Genomic DNA, 20,165 nt, shown 5'->3' with positions numbered 1-20,165 from the left:
ATTAATTCTTGCAGTTTGCTTAACAAAAATGAATTCACAGAAGGATGGGAGGAAAAACTGTGGTTGTAATGTAAAACAAAGAAAAGAAAAGAAAAAGGAAAAAAATGAATCCATACACCGAGCACAATCTTTAAAAACTCATAGGTTGAGTTGCATAGATTGGAGGTCTCTTTTCCAGAAACACTGTCTCTCAAAGGCACCATGCTTGGGCATGACTCTATGTAAAGTCCTAAAGACCTTCAGGACCAGGGAGAAAAGACCTTTGATCTTTCTCCAGAGCAGTGTTCTCAACCTTCCTAATGCTCTGACCCTTTAATATAATCCCTCACGTTGTGGTGACTCCCAACCATACGATTATGTCATTGCTACTTCTTAACTGTAATTTTGCTACAATTATGAATTACAATGTAAACATGGTACCCCCAGGTTGACCCAAGAGGTACCGACCCACAAGTTGAGAAACGCCGCTCAAGAGCGTGACCTCTGGCAGGAGCACTATGGGTGCAGCTGCGAAGTCTCTCCTCCTAGCCACGGGAGGGGGACGGGGTCGTGTCGCTTCCTTTGTGCGAAAGGAGAAATGATGCCGTAAATACCACACCATGGCCAGGGAAGGCAAACGACAGGATGGGGACAGTGACCACGAGCATTCTGCCTAAAAACGTGGAAGCGATCAAAACAAAAACCGAAAAATAAACTCAGCGCCTCACTTCCGCTAGAAGCACACGAATGCGCCTGTGCACGCATTGCCCTTGTTTTTCCGCTCCGGCGTGGCGCCGGTGCCTTTGCATTTTGGGTCCAGCCCCCTGACTCTGCGCTCCGGGGCTTGAGGGGACCTCGGGTCGCCCTGCTCACGAGCTCGCGTGGTCCGGGGCAGGAGCGAGGGGCAGTAGCTGCTCCCTGACAGGCGGAAGGGGTGAGGACACACCGGGCCCGCCCTCCATCTACTAAGCCGAGCGGGTGCAGCGCCGCTCGCCGGTCACCGAGGAGGGAGCCGCGCGGGTTGCACCCCGGGTGCCCCAACCATCGCCCAGTGTAGAAGCCACCCACCCACCCCTCTAACGCCGCGCCCTTTCCTCGCCGGCCAGCTTTCCACCATGCCCGGGGGCGTGCCCTGGTCTGCCTACGTGAAAATGCTCTCCTCCAGCCTCCTGGCCATGTGCGCCGGGGCCCAGGTGGTGCACTGGTACTACCGGCCTGACCTGGTGAGTGCTGCGGGGCTCGTGCCCGTCCTGGGGCGACACCCCAGCATTCCGTCCGTTCATTTGCTCGGCCCCTCTTTACATGTAGAGCGTTCGGGGTGTTCGGTTAAACAGTGCTCTAACAGCTCGCTCTTAACACTTAAAGACTGTCTCTTTAAGAGTTAGAGTGAGCCAGCCTGGTCTACAGAGGGAGTTCTGAGACCATTGGAGCTACAGAAAGAAACCCTGTCCTGGGTGGGGGAGGGATGATAGTGAATGTCAAGAAATTTAGACAAAAAGTGGCAAGAACTTGCCACAGAAATGCAGTTTTGTGTCTTCTGCAGGAATAGTTCCCAGCAGCTCCTTAACCAAGGAAATAATGCCTAGACTTTGATCCTGTGAGGTTGACTTGATTCATCTCATTACTACTGGACGTGTACAAGGGTTGTTACCAGCAGCTACATGTACTCGGAGAAAGCAACACAAAAAGCAGTCTCAAAAATGAGCACACTAAGGGTCCTAGCCACGTCAGTCGGGTTGGGTGGTCACGTTGGCAGTAGGGCATCTTTCCTGATAGACTTAAAGGCCCAGGTGCCTGGCTGCTATAGGGTGCTGTATGTTTTCCTAGTATTTAAGGAATTTGTGTCCTTTGCCCACCTAGTCTTTTGGAATTATTCCAGCCACTACTGTTATAAAAGCTAAAAGATTTAGGGAGAGAGCAGAGGAGAGACCATGATGGCTGCCCAGGGTTGGCACTCAGTGCAGACTTGCAGGGAACAGTTAAGGATGCTTTTAGTTGCCCAGCATAAGGACAGCAGAAGTGACAGCTGTCATCTTGCAGTTATTTAGACTGAAACCCCGGAGTCATCATAAGTCACTGCATGCCTCAACAAATCCCGTTGGGGGAATATGAAAGATGCATCCACATCCTGCCCACTTCTCGAGCCGCCATTGTGCCTACCGTGTTCAGGCCACATCAGTTACCACCTTCCTCCGTTAAGATAGGAGCTTCCTGACCGTCTTCTGCCATCCACTCCTGGTCTCGCTATCAGCATCTTTTATCCTTAAGTCAGGTCAGGTTGTTCTTCTCAGAACTCTCCCCAGAGTGGAGGCCAGTGGAGTCTTTATGTCCCCCTCCACTTCCCACAAGCCAGCCTTCTACCCTCTGGAATGCTGTATCTGATGTACCGATGCTTTTCCTTGAACACGAAGGCACAGTCGTGGCTCAGGTCCTCTGCCATTGTGATCCCATCAGCCTCCAAAACTCATAGACACCTGCAAGATGGCTTCCTCATCTTCCTTCATACCTGTGTTCAGAAGTCATGAAAAGATGCTCGTTATCCTTAACCACCCGAGAAACACAGTCAGAACCACCGGTGTGATGTCCACCGGTGTGATGTCCGTCACGCGAAAAATGCAGTCAGAACCCCCGGTGTGATGTCCGTCATAAACAGTTGCCAAGGACGTGGAGAAATTGGGACCCTCATGCACTATCAGGGGAAATATAAAGTCGGGAGCTGCTTTGAAATCCAGCCTGGAGTTCCTCCAACAGCGTATGTCCCAGCAATTCCCCTTCTAGGTTTCCACCCAACAACAAACACCAAGACATACACCATCATACAGATGTTTGACCTTGTTCATGTTCATAGGTGGGAACAATGCAGATACCTGTATAAAACATGATATATCTATATAAAGGAATATCAATTACTCGATGATTCTACATGAATGAACCTTGAAAGCATGCAAAAGACTGCATGATATACAATGGGCAAATATATGTGGACAGAAGTGGCTTGTGGGGGACCTGGGACTGAGAGTTTCTTTCGGGGCAGTGAAGGTTCTAGAATTCTGTTGTGATAGACTTAGAGCTTTGATCATACTGTAGTGAAAGCCACTTTTTTCTTTTGTGGTGCTGGGAATCAAACTCAGCGGCACATGCTGCACCCATGCCTGTTTTCCTGCCTTCCTCAAAGGCAGAATTGTGTATGTTTTGCTCATTGCTTTATGTGTTTTACACGATGACCACTCTTGTATACAGTAACTACCACTGTCATTTTCTGGGCTTGGAGCAGCAAGTCGTGCAGGAATGAGTTTCCAAATGTTGAAATTCTCATTTGAAATTGTGAATCAATTGGATGTATCCTGTGAGTACTATAGGATTTAAGATACTGCCAGATGATTTAATCATAAACACACAGACAGCAAGAAATGTAGATGAATCGGGGCCCTCCTCATGGTCTGTTGCTGAGTAGCATGCACAAGGCATTTTGTTTTCTCACGCTTTTCAGATCACACTGAACTTTGTCTCAGAATGTGGTAGCAACTGTCTTTTGGCTCTTTTTATTTTTATAGACAATACCTGAGATCCCACCAAAGCCTGGAGAACTGAGAACGGAGCTCTTGGGACTGAAAGAGAGACACCACGAACCTCAGGTTTCACAGCAGTAGAAGCTTTAAAATACAACTCTGCCAAGAATTCTGTGAATAATACTTTCCACATATATTTTTAAATGTATTGAGTAAAACTACTTCTTAAATCATCTAATCCAAAAACAAATTCTGGTTGATAGGAACTGATAAGATAGATCTTCTATTATGATTCGGTCAGTATTTTCTAGTCTCATCTGGAGCTCACTGTGGAGATCAGGCTGGCCTCTGCAACAAGGTCTTGCTGTGTAGCCCATGCTGACCTCAGGAGAGTCCTCCAGCCCCCACTTCCCAAATAGTGGAATTACAGGTATGAGGGACCGCACTCGTAAGAGCTGCCTAAGCTTCAGCTTCGTGCATTTGGCCGGGAGGATGAGACTGAACATTTGCAATGTCTCCTGCCAGTATTCATCTTTTTCTGAATGAGCTTGGTTATAATGAATTAAAGAGGTAAAAGTCAGTGAGAGTGCTTATAGGGCCTAAACATTGAGAAGTAGTATTTGTACTAAACTGTATAAAATATTCAAAGTTCTTTGGAATTGTGTGCCTAATGGAATTGCAACATTAGTAGCAACTTGTCAAGGTGCTTAAATCCCCAAAATTTGAGAAAGTGAACTAAAATTGGCATTCTCTTTATACATATAAAAATGAAAGTGCAGTTGAACTGTGTCCTTAAAAAATGTTGACCTCAACCCTCGGTGTCTGGGAGTGTAGGATTGGGGCCATGAGGGTGGGCCAGATGTGGTGACCACTGTCTTAATGCCACGAGAACAGACACAGGGAGGACATTTTGTAATGACAGTCAGAGACTGGAGCGTTGGAACTGCCAGCCAAGAACACCAAATATTTGAAGGCTGCACCCGAAGCTTGGACGAGGAAAGGAAGGATTCTGCAGTCTCAGAACAAGGCCTGCTCACACTGTACCCGAAGCTTGGACGAGGAAAGGAGTTTGCAGTCTCAGAACTCACACTGCACTTCCAGTGTTGTCCTTCAGAACCTGACGCCACATCTCCTGCCGCCTAGATTTCTACCATCAGCTCTAGGAAATGAACTCGTTTTAAGATTTTGCTCAATCTATAAATATAGAACAAGATAATTTATTCAACAACTGACCTATTTTTTAATGTATGAATGCATTGCTTGCATGTCTGTCTGTGCACCACATGCATGCCTAGTTCCCTCAGAAGCCAGGAGGGGCATCAGATACCCTGAACTGCAGTTACATATGGTTGAGAGGCCATGTGGGCCCTGAGGACTGAATCTGGTCCTCTGTTGAACTACCTCCCCTGCCATAAGTAAATTTTACACAAATTGCATGAATGTATGAACATGTGAATTGCTCCTGGAGGGTAGGCATCAGATTACCTGGAATATGAGTTATAGGTTAGTTTTGAGCCACCAGATGGGTTCTGGGAACTGAATGTCAGTCTTCTATAAGCAACAAGTTGTTTGTAGCCCCTTCTCCAGCCCCAGACAAGGTCTTTGTAAATCCACCCTAATGAGCAGACTAAGGCACTGAAGGGGAGTTTTCAGTTTGAGACAGTCTCTCATTATGTAACCTTGTCTGGTCCTGGAATTTATTAAGTAGATTAGGCTGACCCTGAATTCAAAATCTGCTTGCCTTGCTTCCATGGACACACATTCAGGCCAAGCAAACACTCACTGACAGCAATGTTTAAAGGTTTTGGCAGGGTCTATTTATTCCTTACTGGGCTCAGATACTCCTGTCTCGTGTACCACCATGCTCAGCTAACGTAAAATTACCACGGTATGCGCACCTTTAATCCTAGCACTCAGGAGGCTAGCTGGAATGCCTGTGCGAGCATGCTCCAAACACTGGCGAGTGACTTAATTAGACTGTGGCCCTCACGATCCCCACCACCCATTTAACGGCCTAGGTTTCTAGACAACTTTCCCTAACCTGTGAAGATTTCTCAATCTAAGTGTTCCATGACCTCTGAAGATAGTATTCAGTTTTCCCTTCCTGTCCGGATTCAGAAGGCTGATACACATTCTGATCTCTGGAGGGAATTATTTGCATGCATTCCACCTTGTTAAATAAGAAAGACGATCTGAAAGCACAAGCCACCAAACCCGGATACACCCAGCAGGCATGAACAAGAAAAAGTATTACAGAATTCCTGCTTTGTGTCATGAGAACAGCCAGTGGGTATTTGGGACCTTTTTTATTTTATACACATGACAAGATTTTACACCAATAGTCAGTTAAATAGTACAAATTTACATTCATGAGGAATGTTAAAAAAAAAACCAAAACAAAACAAACTCAACTAAAAAACCCACTTCTTCCTGTGACCCATAACCCCAACATTTTACAGTGCAGGGGAGAAGGGGCGTGGGGGAGCATCCCAAACAAGTCTCTGAAAAGAAACGACTAACATTTCACATTCCCTCTCAGCACAAGGCCCGTGGTGAGAGTGTAATTTACAGTTCATCCTTCTCTGCTGTAGAGTCCTGTGAAAACAAAAATCAGAAGACGTTCACAAACTAGCCACTAACCCTTACAGGAAGGCTCACATTTAAACTGTTCATATTATTTTCTAGGTTTTTCTGAGATAAGGTTTCTCTGTAGCTTTGGAGCATGTCCTGGAACTAGCTCTGGTAGACCAGGATGGCCTCGAATTCAGAGATCTGCCTGCCTCTGCCTCTGCCTCCCGAGTGCTGGGATTAAAGGCGCGCGCCACCACTGCCCGGCTCATACTATACTATTTTGTTTGTAGTTGTTTACTGGCCAAATAATTTAAAATCCACCAATATCAATGTCTAAATCTAAATAATCAAAACCGAAAAGTACCAAATGTTAGCCAGGCATGGTAGCGTACATCTTGAATCCTAGCACTTGGGAAGCAGTGACACAGGATTACAGAGTACCCTATCTCAGCGCTCCCCACTCCCCGAATGTTTCCTCAGAGGGGGCAGCGCTCTGTGTGTGTGATCCATCTGATCTTGTGAATGGTTGGATAAAATAAAGGAATAAAACCTTCCCCCAAGCTTCTGAGCTATATCACATACCCACTCTACATGGACTGACTCCAGTGTGATTAGCTTTCAGAAGTCTATTTGCTAGCCTCAGTCCAGCCCCACTCTCCCTCAGACCTTTGCTGTTTCCTGTTCTTCTTCCTCTTCCGTGCCAGCATCCACCTCTTCCTCTTCATCTTGCTCTGTGTCTTCTGCCGTGTCATCTGCTGCATCTTCAGGCTCTTCCTCTGGCTCTTCCTCTACCTACAGGCGACATCCATGAACCTGTAAATGCCTTCCATCCATTTTCATTTTGCTCTTCAGTTTAAGATTCTAATGGGAGTTTTAATAAGAACTGTAGTAAATCTTTGTTAACGGGGAAACTATCAGGAAGGAAAACACAGGTATGTTCTCCATTTCACATTACACCAGGGGTTCAGGCATGGAGTAAGTTATTTCTTACAGTGAAAACTAAAGCTTCTCAAACAGTACCACTAAATTAAAACTTGCGGAAGAGCCACAGACACAAACCTGTGCTTCAGGGTCAATGTTGAGACTGAGGCGAAGCATTCTTTCTATTCTGTCTCCATATGCCTTGGTGTCTGGTAGAAGATACCCTGACCGAAGTGTTGCTGTTTCAAACAAAACTACAGCAAGGTCCAAGACAGTCTTGTCATCTTCATCTTCCTGAGAGAAGGCACGATTGGTCAACGTTAGTATTCTGAGTTATACTGCAGCCCAGTTTAGACAGGCAGGAGAGGGCACACCGCCACTCACCTTAACCCGCCGCAGCATGTCTTTGATGAGCGGGTGTCTGGGATTAATTTCAAACGTTTTCTTCTGACTGGCATAGTAACTGTTCAGAGACAAGATGAACAATGTTAAGACACCAATTTTAGGGTCCACATGCCTAATGTATTCTAGCTTTAATTAAAGAAACACTATTGCTTCTCCTAACAGGAGGAGTGGCCACGGTTAGGTTAAAAAAAATGAAATAAAAGGAACTATGATGACTCCCAAGTAACCAAGTCCTGCTGGGATACGGAATTGGTTTAATGTCTTCTTCATCCCCTAATACCTTAACTGAGTCATACGGTGATGGGTGCTGCTAAAGGATATATGAGCCCTAAAGATTCACTTTTTAAATTAAAAGAATTAAGTTAAATGAAAAGTTTGCAATGTGTTCTGTACATTCTCATGTTCATTAGCATTTTCCTGGTGACTTCAATGATTTCTGCAACTCCAAGGCCAGAGGATTGATCACACATCCGTCTGGTGGGTCATGATGCAAATGTGGACACCATCCCCGCCCCAGACAGGGCTTCTCTGTGTAGTCATGGCTGCCCTGGAGAGAACTCGCTCTGCAGACCAGTGCTGGGATTAAGGCATATGTCACTATCACCTGACCTATGGATGTTATTCTTAACCCAAAGGGAAAATAAGGAAGGTAAGGATGATAGAAGGAGCAGATCAGAAAAATGTACATTTGCACAAAGAAGGACAAGAGCTGGCACCATGGTAGGGACATTCCCCAGGCACTTACTTTGTAGAGATGTCCTTGCCTGTCTGGTATGCTTGTGCCTTCATAATCCTCTCCATGTTGCCAGACCATCCATACTGGCTGGCCACAAGAGCACAGGGGGACTCTGTGAGACGCTGCGATACCACAGCCTTTTCAATCTTAGGATAGAAACGTTAGACGCGAGTGAGCATCAGCAGGCAGGCAATGCATCCACCACCCCAGATGATAGACAGGCACTCAGATCAGGAATGACACTTGAGTGACACTAACTTAATCTATTGTTTTTGTTTTGTTTTCAGCTACAGATTTAAACTTAAACCTATAAAAACTTAAGGCAAAATCAGTAAAATCAGTACTGAAGAATAAGAAACTTCTCTAAGTTGCAAGCTCATTCCAGCCTGTACTAAATCTGACTTGACTCTACTGCTGCTGTGCGGGGCTAGGGCCCGATCCCCGGGTCTTCGGCACAGCAGATGAAGGGGTCACTGAGCTGCAATGAGTTTCCTGTTGGTACCCGAGTACCTGAGGCTACAAGCACCACTCTCTACAACCGCTAGTGGTCACCAAGGCAGCAGGTGTAGACAAGTTTGTGGATAACTCTTGAGTGTAGATGCTGGAGTCTGCCCTCTGCACAGTACCTTGTCCTTAAGGGCCTTGTCTTTCATCCAGTTGAGCAGAGGCTCGTATTCCTTCTCTGTTGCCTCCCGGTTCTCCTTGGTTTTCTCACTCTCATCAAACTTCACGCCTTCTTTGGCCACGTTCTGGAACCTCTTCCCATCAAACTCAGGAAGGGCCTGAATGCAGTACTCATCCACAGGCTCCGTGAGGTAAATAACTTCATAGCCCTTCTTCAGAAGTCTCTCAACAAATGGGGAAGATTCAGCCTATAAAATTCAAGGAAGCGTGTTTTTAGAGCTCTGCCTTGGCGTATTAGCTGCATGCGTCTCTACAGCATTAACTATGGTGTAAAACAGGGACTTGAGGTGAGCGTCCTTCCCCCAGTGGCCGTGAAAAGCTAACAATGACCCTCTTCCCCAAGCACTGACTGCCCAGCAGCATCTCATCTCATCTCACCTCCTTCCTGCTTGACCCAGCCATGAAGTAGATTTTGTCCTGTTTTTCCTTCATCCTCTCTACGTACTGATCTAAGCTAGTAATGTCAGTTGCGTGGTGAGAAGACTGGAACCTAAGAAGCTTAGCGAGCCTTGTCCGATTTGAGTGGTCTTCAATCACACCAAGCTTGATGTTGGTGCCGAACTCTTTCCAGAAGGTGTCATTGTACTTCTCATCTGCAATCTTCTTGATCATGTCCAGAGTCTTACGGACAAGCTTCTTCCTTATCACCTACAGAAGATGGCAATCTGGTTAGGAGATCCTGGCAAACCTTTGTAGAGACCAGGAGGGCAGCAACTGAGACAGCAGAACCATCGCCACTGTCTGAGGGACAGGCAGCACACGGCACTCCTTCAGAGGGAGCTAGAATTAGTGTTTGTAATGTTCACCCCACCTAGTCTCCTTACTGCGATGCTGGTGGGAAAGGGCCTTACTGAGGGTCTTCCAGGTGACCATGAGAACACCTGACTTGTTCAGACAGCAGGTGTTATGTGCGCCTTTCAGTTCTATTGTATTCAGTGTTGGGGACGTGTCAGCTGTGAGCCCCAACAACCCCAAAGTGAAAGAAAGAAGTTCCTTTTGTGAGATGGAACTTCACGTTAAGGTAGATGGCCTAACACTCAATGACAAGCATGACCTCATGACTTCCCTGCTTTTCCCTTCAAGCTGCTGTCAGGCCCGCCGAGTCCTTCTGGATGGTCAAAGACCACCTAAGCACAGAGTTAGGTTGTTTTCCTTACAGAACATCCTTGTACTCTGACTACAGGGCAAGGAACCCAGCTCCAAGTCCTCACCTTGAGTAGTTTATGCTGCTGAAGAGTCTCACGGGAAACATTGAGGGGGAGATCATCCGAATCCACCTACGGAGAGCAAGATGCCCACTGAGTAACCAAACAAAAGACCCAAACCTGCTAGACTCCCACTGCTCTATGCCCACACACCCAATCTTCAGATACTTACAACACCTTTGACGAAGTTCAGGTACTTGGGCATCATATCATGAAAGTCATCTGTGATGAACACTCGGCGCACGTACAGCTGATGGGGACAGAGCAGAGTCACCTTTTGGACATCATGCTTTTAAATCTTAAACTTAGTTGACCATACTTAAAAGCCCACTGACCTTAATATAATCGCTCTTCTTGGATCCATATTCATCAAACAGACCACGAGGAGCAGATGTGGGCACAAATAAGATTGATTTGAAGGTGACCTCCCCTTCTGCAGTGAAGTGGATATAAGCCATGGGGTCATCACTTTCCTGTGGAAAGTCCTTTGGTTATTCATGTCATAGGAAGCAGCAGCACAAAGGCTTGCGCTATATCACCCCCACACCAAACCAAACCAAAGTGTGGAGGTGGCCCCGAGAGAATGGCTAATGCTGACTCCGTAAGGGTTTTTTGGATGAGGACTGCCAATAACACCACTACTGATGACAGTGACACCAAAGTAGACATTACATTTCATTTCTTCAACACAGGGACCAGAAGCAATAAAACTAATTCTACTTTTATATTCTTAGGAGCCAAAATAATTTGTCAGTAAAAGACCCCAGAGAAACAGATTCAGTATCACACAGGACAGTGACGTCTGACTGATTCAGTGTCACACAGGACGGTGACCTCTGACTGAAGGGAACTCTTTCAAGGTCATAGTACAGCCATTCAGTAACTCAGGTCCTATTTTATGTTGGAACCCGAACGCCTACCTATGTAAATGGCTCTTAAGGTTTCTGTATCGTTTCTCAGGCATCTGGTGAGACCTGCAGATGACTCATCGCATACACACACACACACACACACACACACACACACACACACACACACACACGATAAAGATAACTAGTTTATACTGCTTCATTAACACGATGTTGTGTCATGGCATGAACTACTCTCAGAGACCACTCCTAACCAGACACCACTCTCCAAGGTTCATGTGAAATTTAAAAGGATTTTGATTGCAAAGTCAGGAAAATTAAATTTCATGACTGTTGGCCTCCATACTCTTGCAGTAGACATATGGTTGTTATAAATTTTTTCTTGCATTATCTTATTGGGAAAAATAGGGATGGAAATCTTATAGTCACATACCATATTTAAATTAACAAATATGCTCATAATTTTGTACAACTCATTAATAACTTATAGATTTTACCTTTGAAAATGACTTGTAGAAAGCTTTGTATTCATCTTCTTCTACTTCTTTTGATGGTCTCTGCCATATCGGTTTGATATCATTCATAAGCTCCCAATCCCAAACAGTTTTCTCAACCTAAAGTTAAGATATTTGGTAAGTTTCTTTTAGTACCCAATGGTTAACCTACAAGTGACCATAATTTGCTATCTCATATGGATCCTACTAATAAGCTTTTTTTTTATAGGTTAAGTTATGGCATTGTGACCCGGATCAGCCTCAGCCTTTCAACTGCTGGGATCGCGGGCTAAAAGCAAAGTCTCTCACTCAGTAATGAGACAGTAGTTAACACAGAAGGAAAGCAGCCAACATCAAAGTCAACAATTTCTAGCAACACTTCTACTTTCTCTGCTCCTAATCAGTTAAGAAAATGTTTTGATAATTAATCACAACATGCTAAAGAGGACACAGAGCTTACAGGATCTTAAGATTCAGAACATAGAAGGCAGACTTAATACAAAAAGTCAGAAGGTTTATGCAGAGGATTTATGACTTTATATTCCAGGATAACACATAGCACACAAACAAGGGCCTTGTTTCCTCAGCCCCACCCAGAATGAAGCTTCTAGGGATGGAAAGATGGCTGTGGTGAGCACTGACTGACTGGAAAGTGGATTCCCAGTCTCTACCCTGTTGCTCACAACCCTCTCTCTCGCCTGTTTCAGAGGATCCAACACCCTCTTCTGGCCTGCATGGGTACCACACACGCAGTAGTGCATATATATACATGCAGGCAAACCACCCATACACTCAAAATAAAAACAAATCAGTTTTTAAGGACGGAAGCTTCTTAAGCCTGTACTTGAGGGTAGAAGCTCTCCTCCTGCAGACCCTAACACTGCGGCTGAGAGCCAGGCTCACTTTCTTAGTCTTTGGTTTCTTCTCTTCTTCCTCCTCCTCTACTGCAGCTTCGTCATCAGACTCTTCCTTCTCTTCTTTTGCTGCCTCATCTTCCTCCAGGGGCTCCTCCACAGTCTCGGTCTGTTGGTATAGAAAATACAACTATGGTTAAGCCTGCTGGTTTAATCCCGACGGTCTACAGAGCAGAAAACACTGTAAAATGAAAGATCTCCACACAACATACACCCTGTCTGTCAAGAGTATGCATGACCTTTCTGCAGACTGACCTTGCTACTCCACACGTAGATGGGGAAGTTGATGAACTGAGAGTACTTTCGGACGAGATTTTTAATCGTGTCCAATTCAAGGTAATCAGATGCTTCTTCCTTCAAGACAAGACTGAAAGGAGAACAGGCCATCAGATGCAGCTTGCCCAGACTGGCTAGACTCCATTACTTCCTGTTACAGGCAGTTCTGTGCAATGACACTGATAGGAAGCACCCCCTCCCCATGAGAAGGCTGTGAGCTAAACATAACATATGGGGGGACGAGAACATCCCCGTTCCCTCATGTAGACAAGTGTTTTCATTAGAAAGCAAAAAAAATCTGATGATGTTGGAAATTTTCATTTCTTAAGGCGAGAAACAGTTAAACATTGTTACTTTCATAGACTTAGACTGTCATTCTAGAACCAAATGATCAAGTATTTCTAAATAAAAACATGCTAGTACAGTACTTGCTCTGCAAGCTTGAAGACCTGAGTTCGATCCCCGGCACCCATCAAAAGCTGGGCACAGTGGGGTGCACTTGTCACCCAGTGCAGGACCCTGGAGCTGACCACCCACACCAACCTAAACAAACTCCACTGCAACCATCTCAGAGGAGAAAAAGTTCCTGATGGAGGAGACTTAAGGCTGTTTTCTGGCTCCCATCCACAAGCACGTGCACAACCACACCCCCACCCAAAACAGAGAGAGAGGAAGAGGGCACACTCTTGAGCACTCAACAGACACACAACCAGTAGCCGCCATACTGCACAGTGCTCTACAAAGCTCTACTGGCAGCAGCGCTAGTTTAGCAAGGCTTATTTTCCTTATCCTCCCACATCAATCAGAAACAAGTCATGGCAGACTGCAAACTCAGCAGATTCACCTGGCAAAAAGGAAAAGCTTCTTGGGGGGTGATGGTGTACACTTTTAATCCCAGCACTTGGGAGGCAGAGGCAGGCAATCTCTGATTTTGAGGTCAGCCTGGTCTACAGAGCGAGTTCCAGGACAGCCAGGGCTACACAGAGAAACTCTGTCTTGGAAAAATAAAATAAAAGCCTCACAATCTAGAGGCTCCTACTACCAACAGGACATGATGCAGGTTTCCTAGGGTAACAAGTCTCTGCTCACATATACTGTGTCTTGGTGATATGCAAAGTTCTGGCAGCAACTGGAAGCTGTTGCTTAGACAATTAAGACAAAGTGTTAAGAGTCAATCTTCAGGCTGACAAGACGGCACAGCAGACAGAGGTCTTGCCCCTAAGCCTCAAGATCTGAGTTACATTCTAGGGACAGAAGGTGAAAACAAAACAGTAGATGGGCTGAGACATGCACAGGATGTGAAGAAGGGTTAGAGCAGGCTGACAATGTCACAGCACTGCCGACCTGGGCTACAGTCAGTCCTGCAGGGCTGTTTACCGAGGGAAAGAAACCAGACCTGTTGTATAGTTTCATTTGCTTTACTAAGCAATCACCGTGCTATGAGACTGTCCCGATGTGTCTGAGGCATTGTTACAGTCATTATTACAGTTACTACCTGACAATCTTGCCAGTCTATTCCTCCACGAACAGCTGCCACACTCTATTATCCAGGCTTCTTCGAACAACTCAACCTCCTTCTCTAATCTGGAAAACCCGCAGAGCTACCCCTTTTGTGAGGTCTCCTGTCAGCTTCCCCCTCGGGAGAGCTCACTTCCTATTTGTGCTGTGTACCACAGCAATCGTAACTTTTGGTACCCAGACCTCTGCACATCTCAAATCTTACTTCCAATGCGACAGCAATTTCCCCATTTTATGGGCTAGAAAGCCAGGGCTCGCAATAAACCATGTGCTTAGAAAGCTTTAACTTGAGAATCGGGACCCCCATTCTATCAGTGTCCCAATCAGTGATACTCACGTGATTGTTGTCCCCCGTCCTAGTGTGTTTCCTCGTGGGTCAGCAATTACAGAGAATTCATTGGAGTCTGATTCCCAGATGTGCTGGGTATCGTTGTTGTGTTTTGATGTGACAATGACCTTATCTGCTACAAGGAAGGCAGAATAGAAACCGACACCAAACTGGCCGATCAGTTCAGAAGTTGACTGGCCATCTTCTTGTGCCTCTGTCATTTTGTTTAGAAACTCGCTTGTTCCAGATTTGGCTATGGTGCCGAGGTTTTTAACCAACTCCTCTTTGGTCATTCCTACACCAGTGTCTGTGACATGCAGCAGGTTCTTCTCTTTATCACACTGAAAGCAAGAAAAGAACCAGAAAGTCAGGCTCCTTAATATTCACATTATGCCAATGCCAGGCTCTCATGGAGAAGTTCCCAGCTTGGTCCCAACCAACTCTAGACAGAGATGTGCCACTTCACGGTCTACTCTACGACGCTTTTCAAAAACACACCCTAAGAGCACATTGCTTTACATTTTTAAGCGCAGTGTGTTTAGGAAAAATAGGCAGAGACTTGTTTAAATATCAGAGAACAGATACTAATCCAAATCAAACATTTTGAAGATAAAATCCCAGGAAAACTATTTCACAGAAAACAAAAGGACTAAATTTGAATGATGCCCGATTTTGGGATTTGTGATCATCAATGTTCTTCATTAAATAGTCCTGGCTGTCCCCAGGAACCTGGTAGGATGTTCATGCATGCATCCATCCATCCACTGGCCACGTGATCATTTCTGCCCAGTCAAGTTACAAGTGGGAGTGGAGTGTGACTTTCAGGCTGAGGCTTTAATTGACGTGCGACCCTGTGCACCGTGGCAACCAGATCTAGATACTCCAGATGGCTGCTCAGTCAGCCTGTGGAATGACTAAGCCCAGGACTTGGCTGCCTTCTCCTAAAGGGCCAGGTAGTATCCATTTTTGGTTTCAGGAGCCATAAGTCCCTGTTACAGTGATCACTGCCATCGTAGACAAGCATTCACAACATAACTAGCATGACTATATTTCAATATGTCTAACAAGAATAGGCAACATCAGATTTGTCCCACAAGCAGCCCTAAGACTTGCAACCAAACCCACTGTGACTAGCAAGTCATTTTCCACTGTATAATAGAATATTATACCCACTGTATCCAACTGATGGAGAGCCTGGCTTCTGAACATCCTCTTTAAAAAGGAAACAGTTGAGGTAAGCTTACCTTAATCTTGACTGTCAACTCTTCATTTCCCGCAAGTGCATTCTCATCAGTCAGAGAGATGAGCCTAATCTTGTCTAAAGCATCAGAAGCATTTGAAATCAGTTCTCTCAGGAAAATCTAGAAGTCAGATTAACAATGAGATTAACCCTCCAGTACAGTAATTTGTTGGTTTCCATGCCAAAGTCCTCATTTCTCCCCCAAAACATGAAAAGACAAAACCTCTTTATGGTACAGGACGGCTTTACTGTCCTCATAAAAAGCCAGGCGAGGCTCTTCATAAAAAGGACTGTGGTAACTACAAGGGAATACTCTCCTCCCACCCTCCATCGCTGCACCTCAGAGCTGGGCCTGTGTGACTGCCCGAGGCAGCAGGCCATAAGCATATTCTGAGCTAAAAGGCAAGACTGGGAAAGCGTCTGATCCCCTCCTCCCCTAAACAGCAGTGATTCTTATTCATTTCTAGTGTGTATTTAAACTTTACAATCACCATATACTTAAATCTTCACAATCCACTACGAAAGGCTGCAAGCGCTACCACAGGGGTACAAACTGCTGTCCTAAGCCTGTGACACCCACCTCTTTATTTTTGTACAGTGAATTGATGATCAGTTTCATCATCCTGTTAACTTCAGCTTGGAAGGCAAACTTCTCAGACTTCTCTCTAAGTTCTCTGATCTGGGATGCATTTAACCCGTCCAGCTGAATAGCTTCTTCCTCCCTAAGGAAATCAAAGCAGATAAGCAAATACTTAGCGTTCATTCTTAGGAGAGTCTCCAGTCAGGAAAGAGTGGCCTCTGAAGACTGTCTCGCTAAAGGGTGAAATGTATGCCTTTATAAAATGTAACTAATGCAACAGCTCATTTTCATGACAGTAATGGGTTGTTTAACACTCGGGTGGAAATAGTTCTTAAAATTCCTAGGAAAACAAACCCAGCTATCCTCTACTGAGAAGCAAGTTTCTCATGTATGGCTGCTCTCACAGTGAGCATTTTATATTACGGTCACTAATCCCTAAGAGGCCAAAATTTAAAACATTGTTCACCCATTGTAGAAAGTGTATTTCAAAGTTACTGGCCTAAGTTCTTCAACAAAGGAGCTAAGCCAATGTCAAGGCTTTTGTCGGTTTCTAGAGAGTTCCCAGTACGAGCTGTACAGCCTGCAGTATCCCGACCATCAATTTTCAGATTCTAGGCTTCTCCCCAGAACCTCACTCTGCTTTCCTCCTTGACTCAGCAGTCGCTCTTAGCAGCAGGAGAGATTTCTGTAGGCAGATATCTGGGTCCTCCTAAGAATTCCTGATTACTTTGTATCACTGGCAACTGGCTGTTCCTCAGTTTGGAGCAAGGAGAAAAGCAGCCCCTGTGTCCCACAGACTTCCAGAGCTTATCAACACAGTTTCAAGTGCACCAACCTTTGCACAACTTCATCATCTGTCCTTGAGCCTTCTCGGCTTTTACCCAGGTCCTCTTCCACCGTCCCATCCACATCGACTTCATCATCAGCTCTAACGAACCCTGAGGAAGGAGGTCAAATAAAACACTCTCAAACACTACTGCTTCCTCTCCTCCGTTCAAAGAACAAGACCAAACGGGGCAACAGTTAAAGTTAACAAAATTCAACAAGATGTGGGGATGTACTGATTTTAATAACCAGTGTCAAACCTCAGAGTTAGTGCTCTGAGGTTTAAATGTAAATACTCAAGACCCCCAGGAGACTCAGGAAGACCAGGCAGTTATCACTTCTGTCCAGCGTTCCTCCGAAACGAGGCAGTGAGTGACACAGGCCCCACCGACACCCACACGTGTTGCACACACAGCGTGGAGGCCTCTACACTGGCTAAGCAGAACCGTGGGCCTCCCTTAGTTATCACAGGTCAGAATGCAAACAGGGTTTGTGCAACTTCTGGAGAGGGGAACCGAAATCCGTCTCCAGAGGGAAGACGTGTCAAGGACTGCGCTCCAAGCACTTCGGGATCGGACACGGGGCCACCGCCACGACGCTGGCCTGAGGCCCCGCGCTTGCAAACCCTGCTTCGGGAAACGGAAACACACTTCCGAAGGATCAGAGAGCAGGGGCCGGGGGTCCTCAGGACGTGGTGGTCAAAGGTCGGATCTGATGACAAAAGTCTTTAGGGAGGGGCCCGCGCAAGACTCCCCCGGGAGGAGAGTTCGAGAGGCCGCGCCCTGCCAGCGAGACTTCGGGGAGCGATCCTGCTCCATCCGCAAGGCATTTAAATGTCCCGGCTCCGAGTGGCCTCTTCCTAAAAGTCTCGGGGCAAGCATCATCATCACCCGAGTCTCCTTAGAAGAAGGGAGACGGCCCCCTGCACCCTCTGCAGCTCCTGGCGGCCCCCTCCCAGGCTCAACGCCCCCAGAACGTTCGAGAAGCGGTCGCGCCGAAGGTGGGGGGGGCACCCGCTGATGCCCGATCACTCACCGAAGGTCAGCAGGACGCAGCAGAGGCCCAACACCCACAGGACCCTCATGGTGAGCGGACGGAGAGTCGCAAGTCCTCTTCGGTCGCAGGAGCCGCCTCCGCCCCCCCACCCCGAGTCCTCAGGTCCTCACACCTCCAGCCGCGCGGTCGATCCGCCCACTAAACCGCGCGCAGGTCGGGCCGCTTTTTCACCCCGCTGCCTGCGGGCGGGGGACGGGAAACACGAACACACCAATCTCGCCTCACCACGCACTCTCGGCACCCAATGGGGACGCGCGGGGGGGACCCCAGCCCACCAATCGGAACTGTCCAGGTGCGGTGCCCGATGCCCGAAGCGTGGCTCCTTCCGATTGGGCTTGGCCAGCAGCTTTCCTCCAATCGGATGGCTCCGCGGGCCCCTCACACGCCGGGCCACCCCTTGGCCTGGGAAGCCTTGGCCTCCGAGAAAAACCGTCCAATGAACGCAAGCGCAGAGCACGTCCGTCCTTTCCTAGAGGTCCCGGGGAACCACTTCCGGCTCCTACAGAACGTTTATTCCGTGACTAGGGGAAACCGTAGCCAAGACAACGCATTTTTTTATCCTTTTCCTGTCTGCGACGGGGGTCACGTTGGGAGCCAATTCAGCCCTACGTTCGCCGTCGCCTCTCTGTTCGGCGTTGTTTTTCGAAATAGAGGAATATGTAGGGGGTTGAATACCCTCCCTGGTGCGTGTGGATGGTGGGAGGAGAAACTACAGTTCCCGGCATGCAACGCGCTAGGCTTATGAATGCTGGGAGTCGTAGTCTTTGGCATCTAAGCCAGTTTGGCGTAGTTTGGTTTTTGCGCACTCTCTTGTCTCGTGTCTGCGGGGAATTGTGTGCTGAGTGATCTAGGACTTCCATCTCATTGCAGATTAGGTCTATGCTTGTTTCAGGACTCTAATGCACACAGTCTTCATAGGCGGACCTGGAAAGCCGCCCCGCGTGGCCCCAGCCAGAGGGCGAGCCCTGAATTCTGGGCTCCGCCTCTGGCCGATGGTGGCTCGCGGGTTTCCAGGTCGGCCTTCCAGTGTGTCACTCCGGGCTCCTGGAGCCTTCAGCTCCACCTGTCGTTTCGCTGCCCGCATCTCCTGACCTTTCTTGGCTTAGTTTGCAGTAGAGGATGACTGAGTTTCCCAATCCCTACGAGGGACGCTTTCAGGACTCAAGCTCCTTTGACATCCCCATAAATACCAAGGAACGACCTGGCAGTCCCACAGCCTCTCCACGAATCAGCTGCACCGCGCGCTGGTGAAGTCCAGGCTAGCACAGAACAGAAAAGGACATTTGCTGGTACTTGAGAGCAAAAGCCGCAGGGCTTGCGAATAGCCTGGACCGTGGCTTTGAAACTTCGTAGAAACCTCTTTCCGCCTTCCGAAAGACAGCAAAGGGGCCCCTTCTGGTGAGGGAAGTCCCTAACGCCAGCTTGTGTATTCTGAAATGTTTTCTAAACTCTTTAGACTTATTTTTAACACATTTTCCACCAGCGCGTGTGTCTTTTGACACACCTGCTCCATCACCGCTTCCTCCAAGAAAACTGGAGTTGTTTTCTGAGCATCCAAATTCCTGAAGGCAGGCTTTTCAGTGACAGTGTCCCTTTGTCAACTTCCGGAATTCAGACTTGCTGATCTTGAATCTGTGGTTTGGTGTTTACATAATGTGGCGATGCCTTATTTACATCTGCCTGATTTACCTATCTTTACCGAAGCACAGAGAAGCCTAAGACGCAGGCTTTATGCCTCTCTGCTTGTGTTTGTATAGCATATACCAGGATCTTATTTCTTTCTGTTTTCAGAAAAAGATGTCCGTTTCTGCGTTTGACAGCCCAACATCACTTTTTTTTTTTTTTTTAAATGGAGCAAGTAAGCATCTGTTCTGAAACTGCGTACAGATACATCGTAACTGGCCAGTGGGGGCTGGGGGCAGATTGGGGCTGCACCTGGGAGGAACTGAGAATGAGATTTGTCCTCCAAAATAAAACTGCTGTTTGTGGGGAGAAGTTTCTGCAGATGATGGGAGAGAGAGAGAGAGAGAGAGAGAGAGAGAGAGAGAGAGAGAG

The 20,165-nt window shown here is 46.9% G+C and overlaps 3 protein-coding genes across 3 annotated transcripts in view; 2 read left to right on the top strand and 1 right to left on the bottom strand.

Moving 5' to 3' along the window:
- Positions 1 to 783: 783 nt before the first annotated feature.
- C24H12orf73 (chromosome 24 C12orf73 homolog) lies at positions 784 to 5,706 on the top strand. Its single transcript, XM_005358224.3, has 2 exons — positions 784 to 1,202; positions 3,534 to 5,706. The coding sequence occupies exons 1-2, from the start codon at positions 1,095 to 1,097 to the stop codon at positions 3,627 to 3,629; spliced, it is 204 nt and encodes a 67-aa protein (XP_005358281.1). The 5' UTR covers positions 784 to 1,094; the 3' UTR covers positions 3,630 to 5,706.
- A 73-nt stretch (positions 5,707 to 5,779) lies between these two features.
- Positions 5,780 to 18,280, bottom strand: Hsp90b1 (heat shock protein 90 beta family member 1). The gene is made up of 18 exons (XM_005358225.2): positions 18,090 to 18,280; positions 17,065 to 17,167; positions 16,230 to 16,371; positions 15,654 to 15,770; positions 14,419 to 14,750; positions 12,543 to 12,654; positions 12,277 to 12,396; positions 11,377 to 11,493; positions 10,346 to 10,483; positions 10,183 to 10,260; positions 10,017 to 10,082; positions 9,184 to 9,453; positions 8,748 to 8,993; positions 8,131 to 8,267; positions 7,365 to 7,443; positions 7,119 to 7,274; positions 6,726 to 6,851; positions 5,780 to 6,083 (listed from the first exon to the last, which is right to left on the bottom strand). Exons 1-18 carry the CDS (start codon positions 18,136 to 18,138, stop codon positions 6,054 to 6,056), a joined length of 2,418 nt encoding a protein of 805 aa, XP_005358282.1. The 5' UTR covers positions 18,139 to 18,280; the 3' UTR covers positions 5,780 to 6,053.
- A 1,637-nt stretch (positions 18,281 to 19,917) lies between these two features.
- The window catches only part of LOC101990347 (tetratricopeptide repeat protein 41-like), a 44,610-nt gene continuing 44,362 nt past the window's right edge, over positions 19,918 to 20,165 (top strand). The window contains exon 1 of the mRNA XM_005358223.2: positions 19,918 to 19,968. The gene's annotated coding sequence lies outside the window, so the exon portion shown is untranslated. The remainder of the gene's footprint in view (positions 19,969 to 20,165) is intronic.

Source organism: Microtus ochrogaster, chromosome 24 (assembly GCF_000317375.1).
Source record: "Microtus ochrogaster isolate Prairie Vole_2 chromosome 24, MicOch1.0, whole genome shotgun sequence".
NCBI classification, from domain to species: Eukaryota; Metazoa; Chordata; class Mammalia; order Rodentia; family Cricetidae; genus Microtus; species Microtus ochrogaster.
The sequence above is the reverse complement of the archived record's forward strand: the minus strand, read 5'-3'. Positions and strand labels throughout refer to the sequence as shown.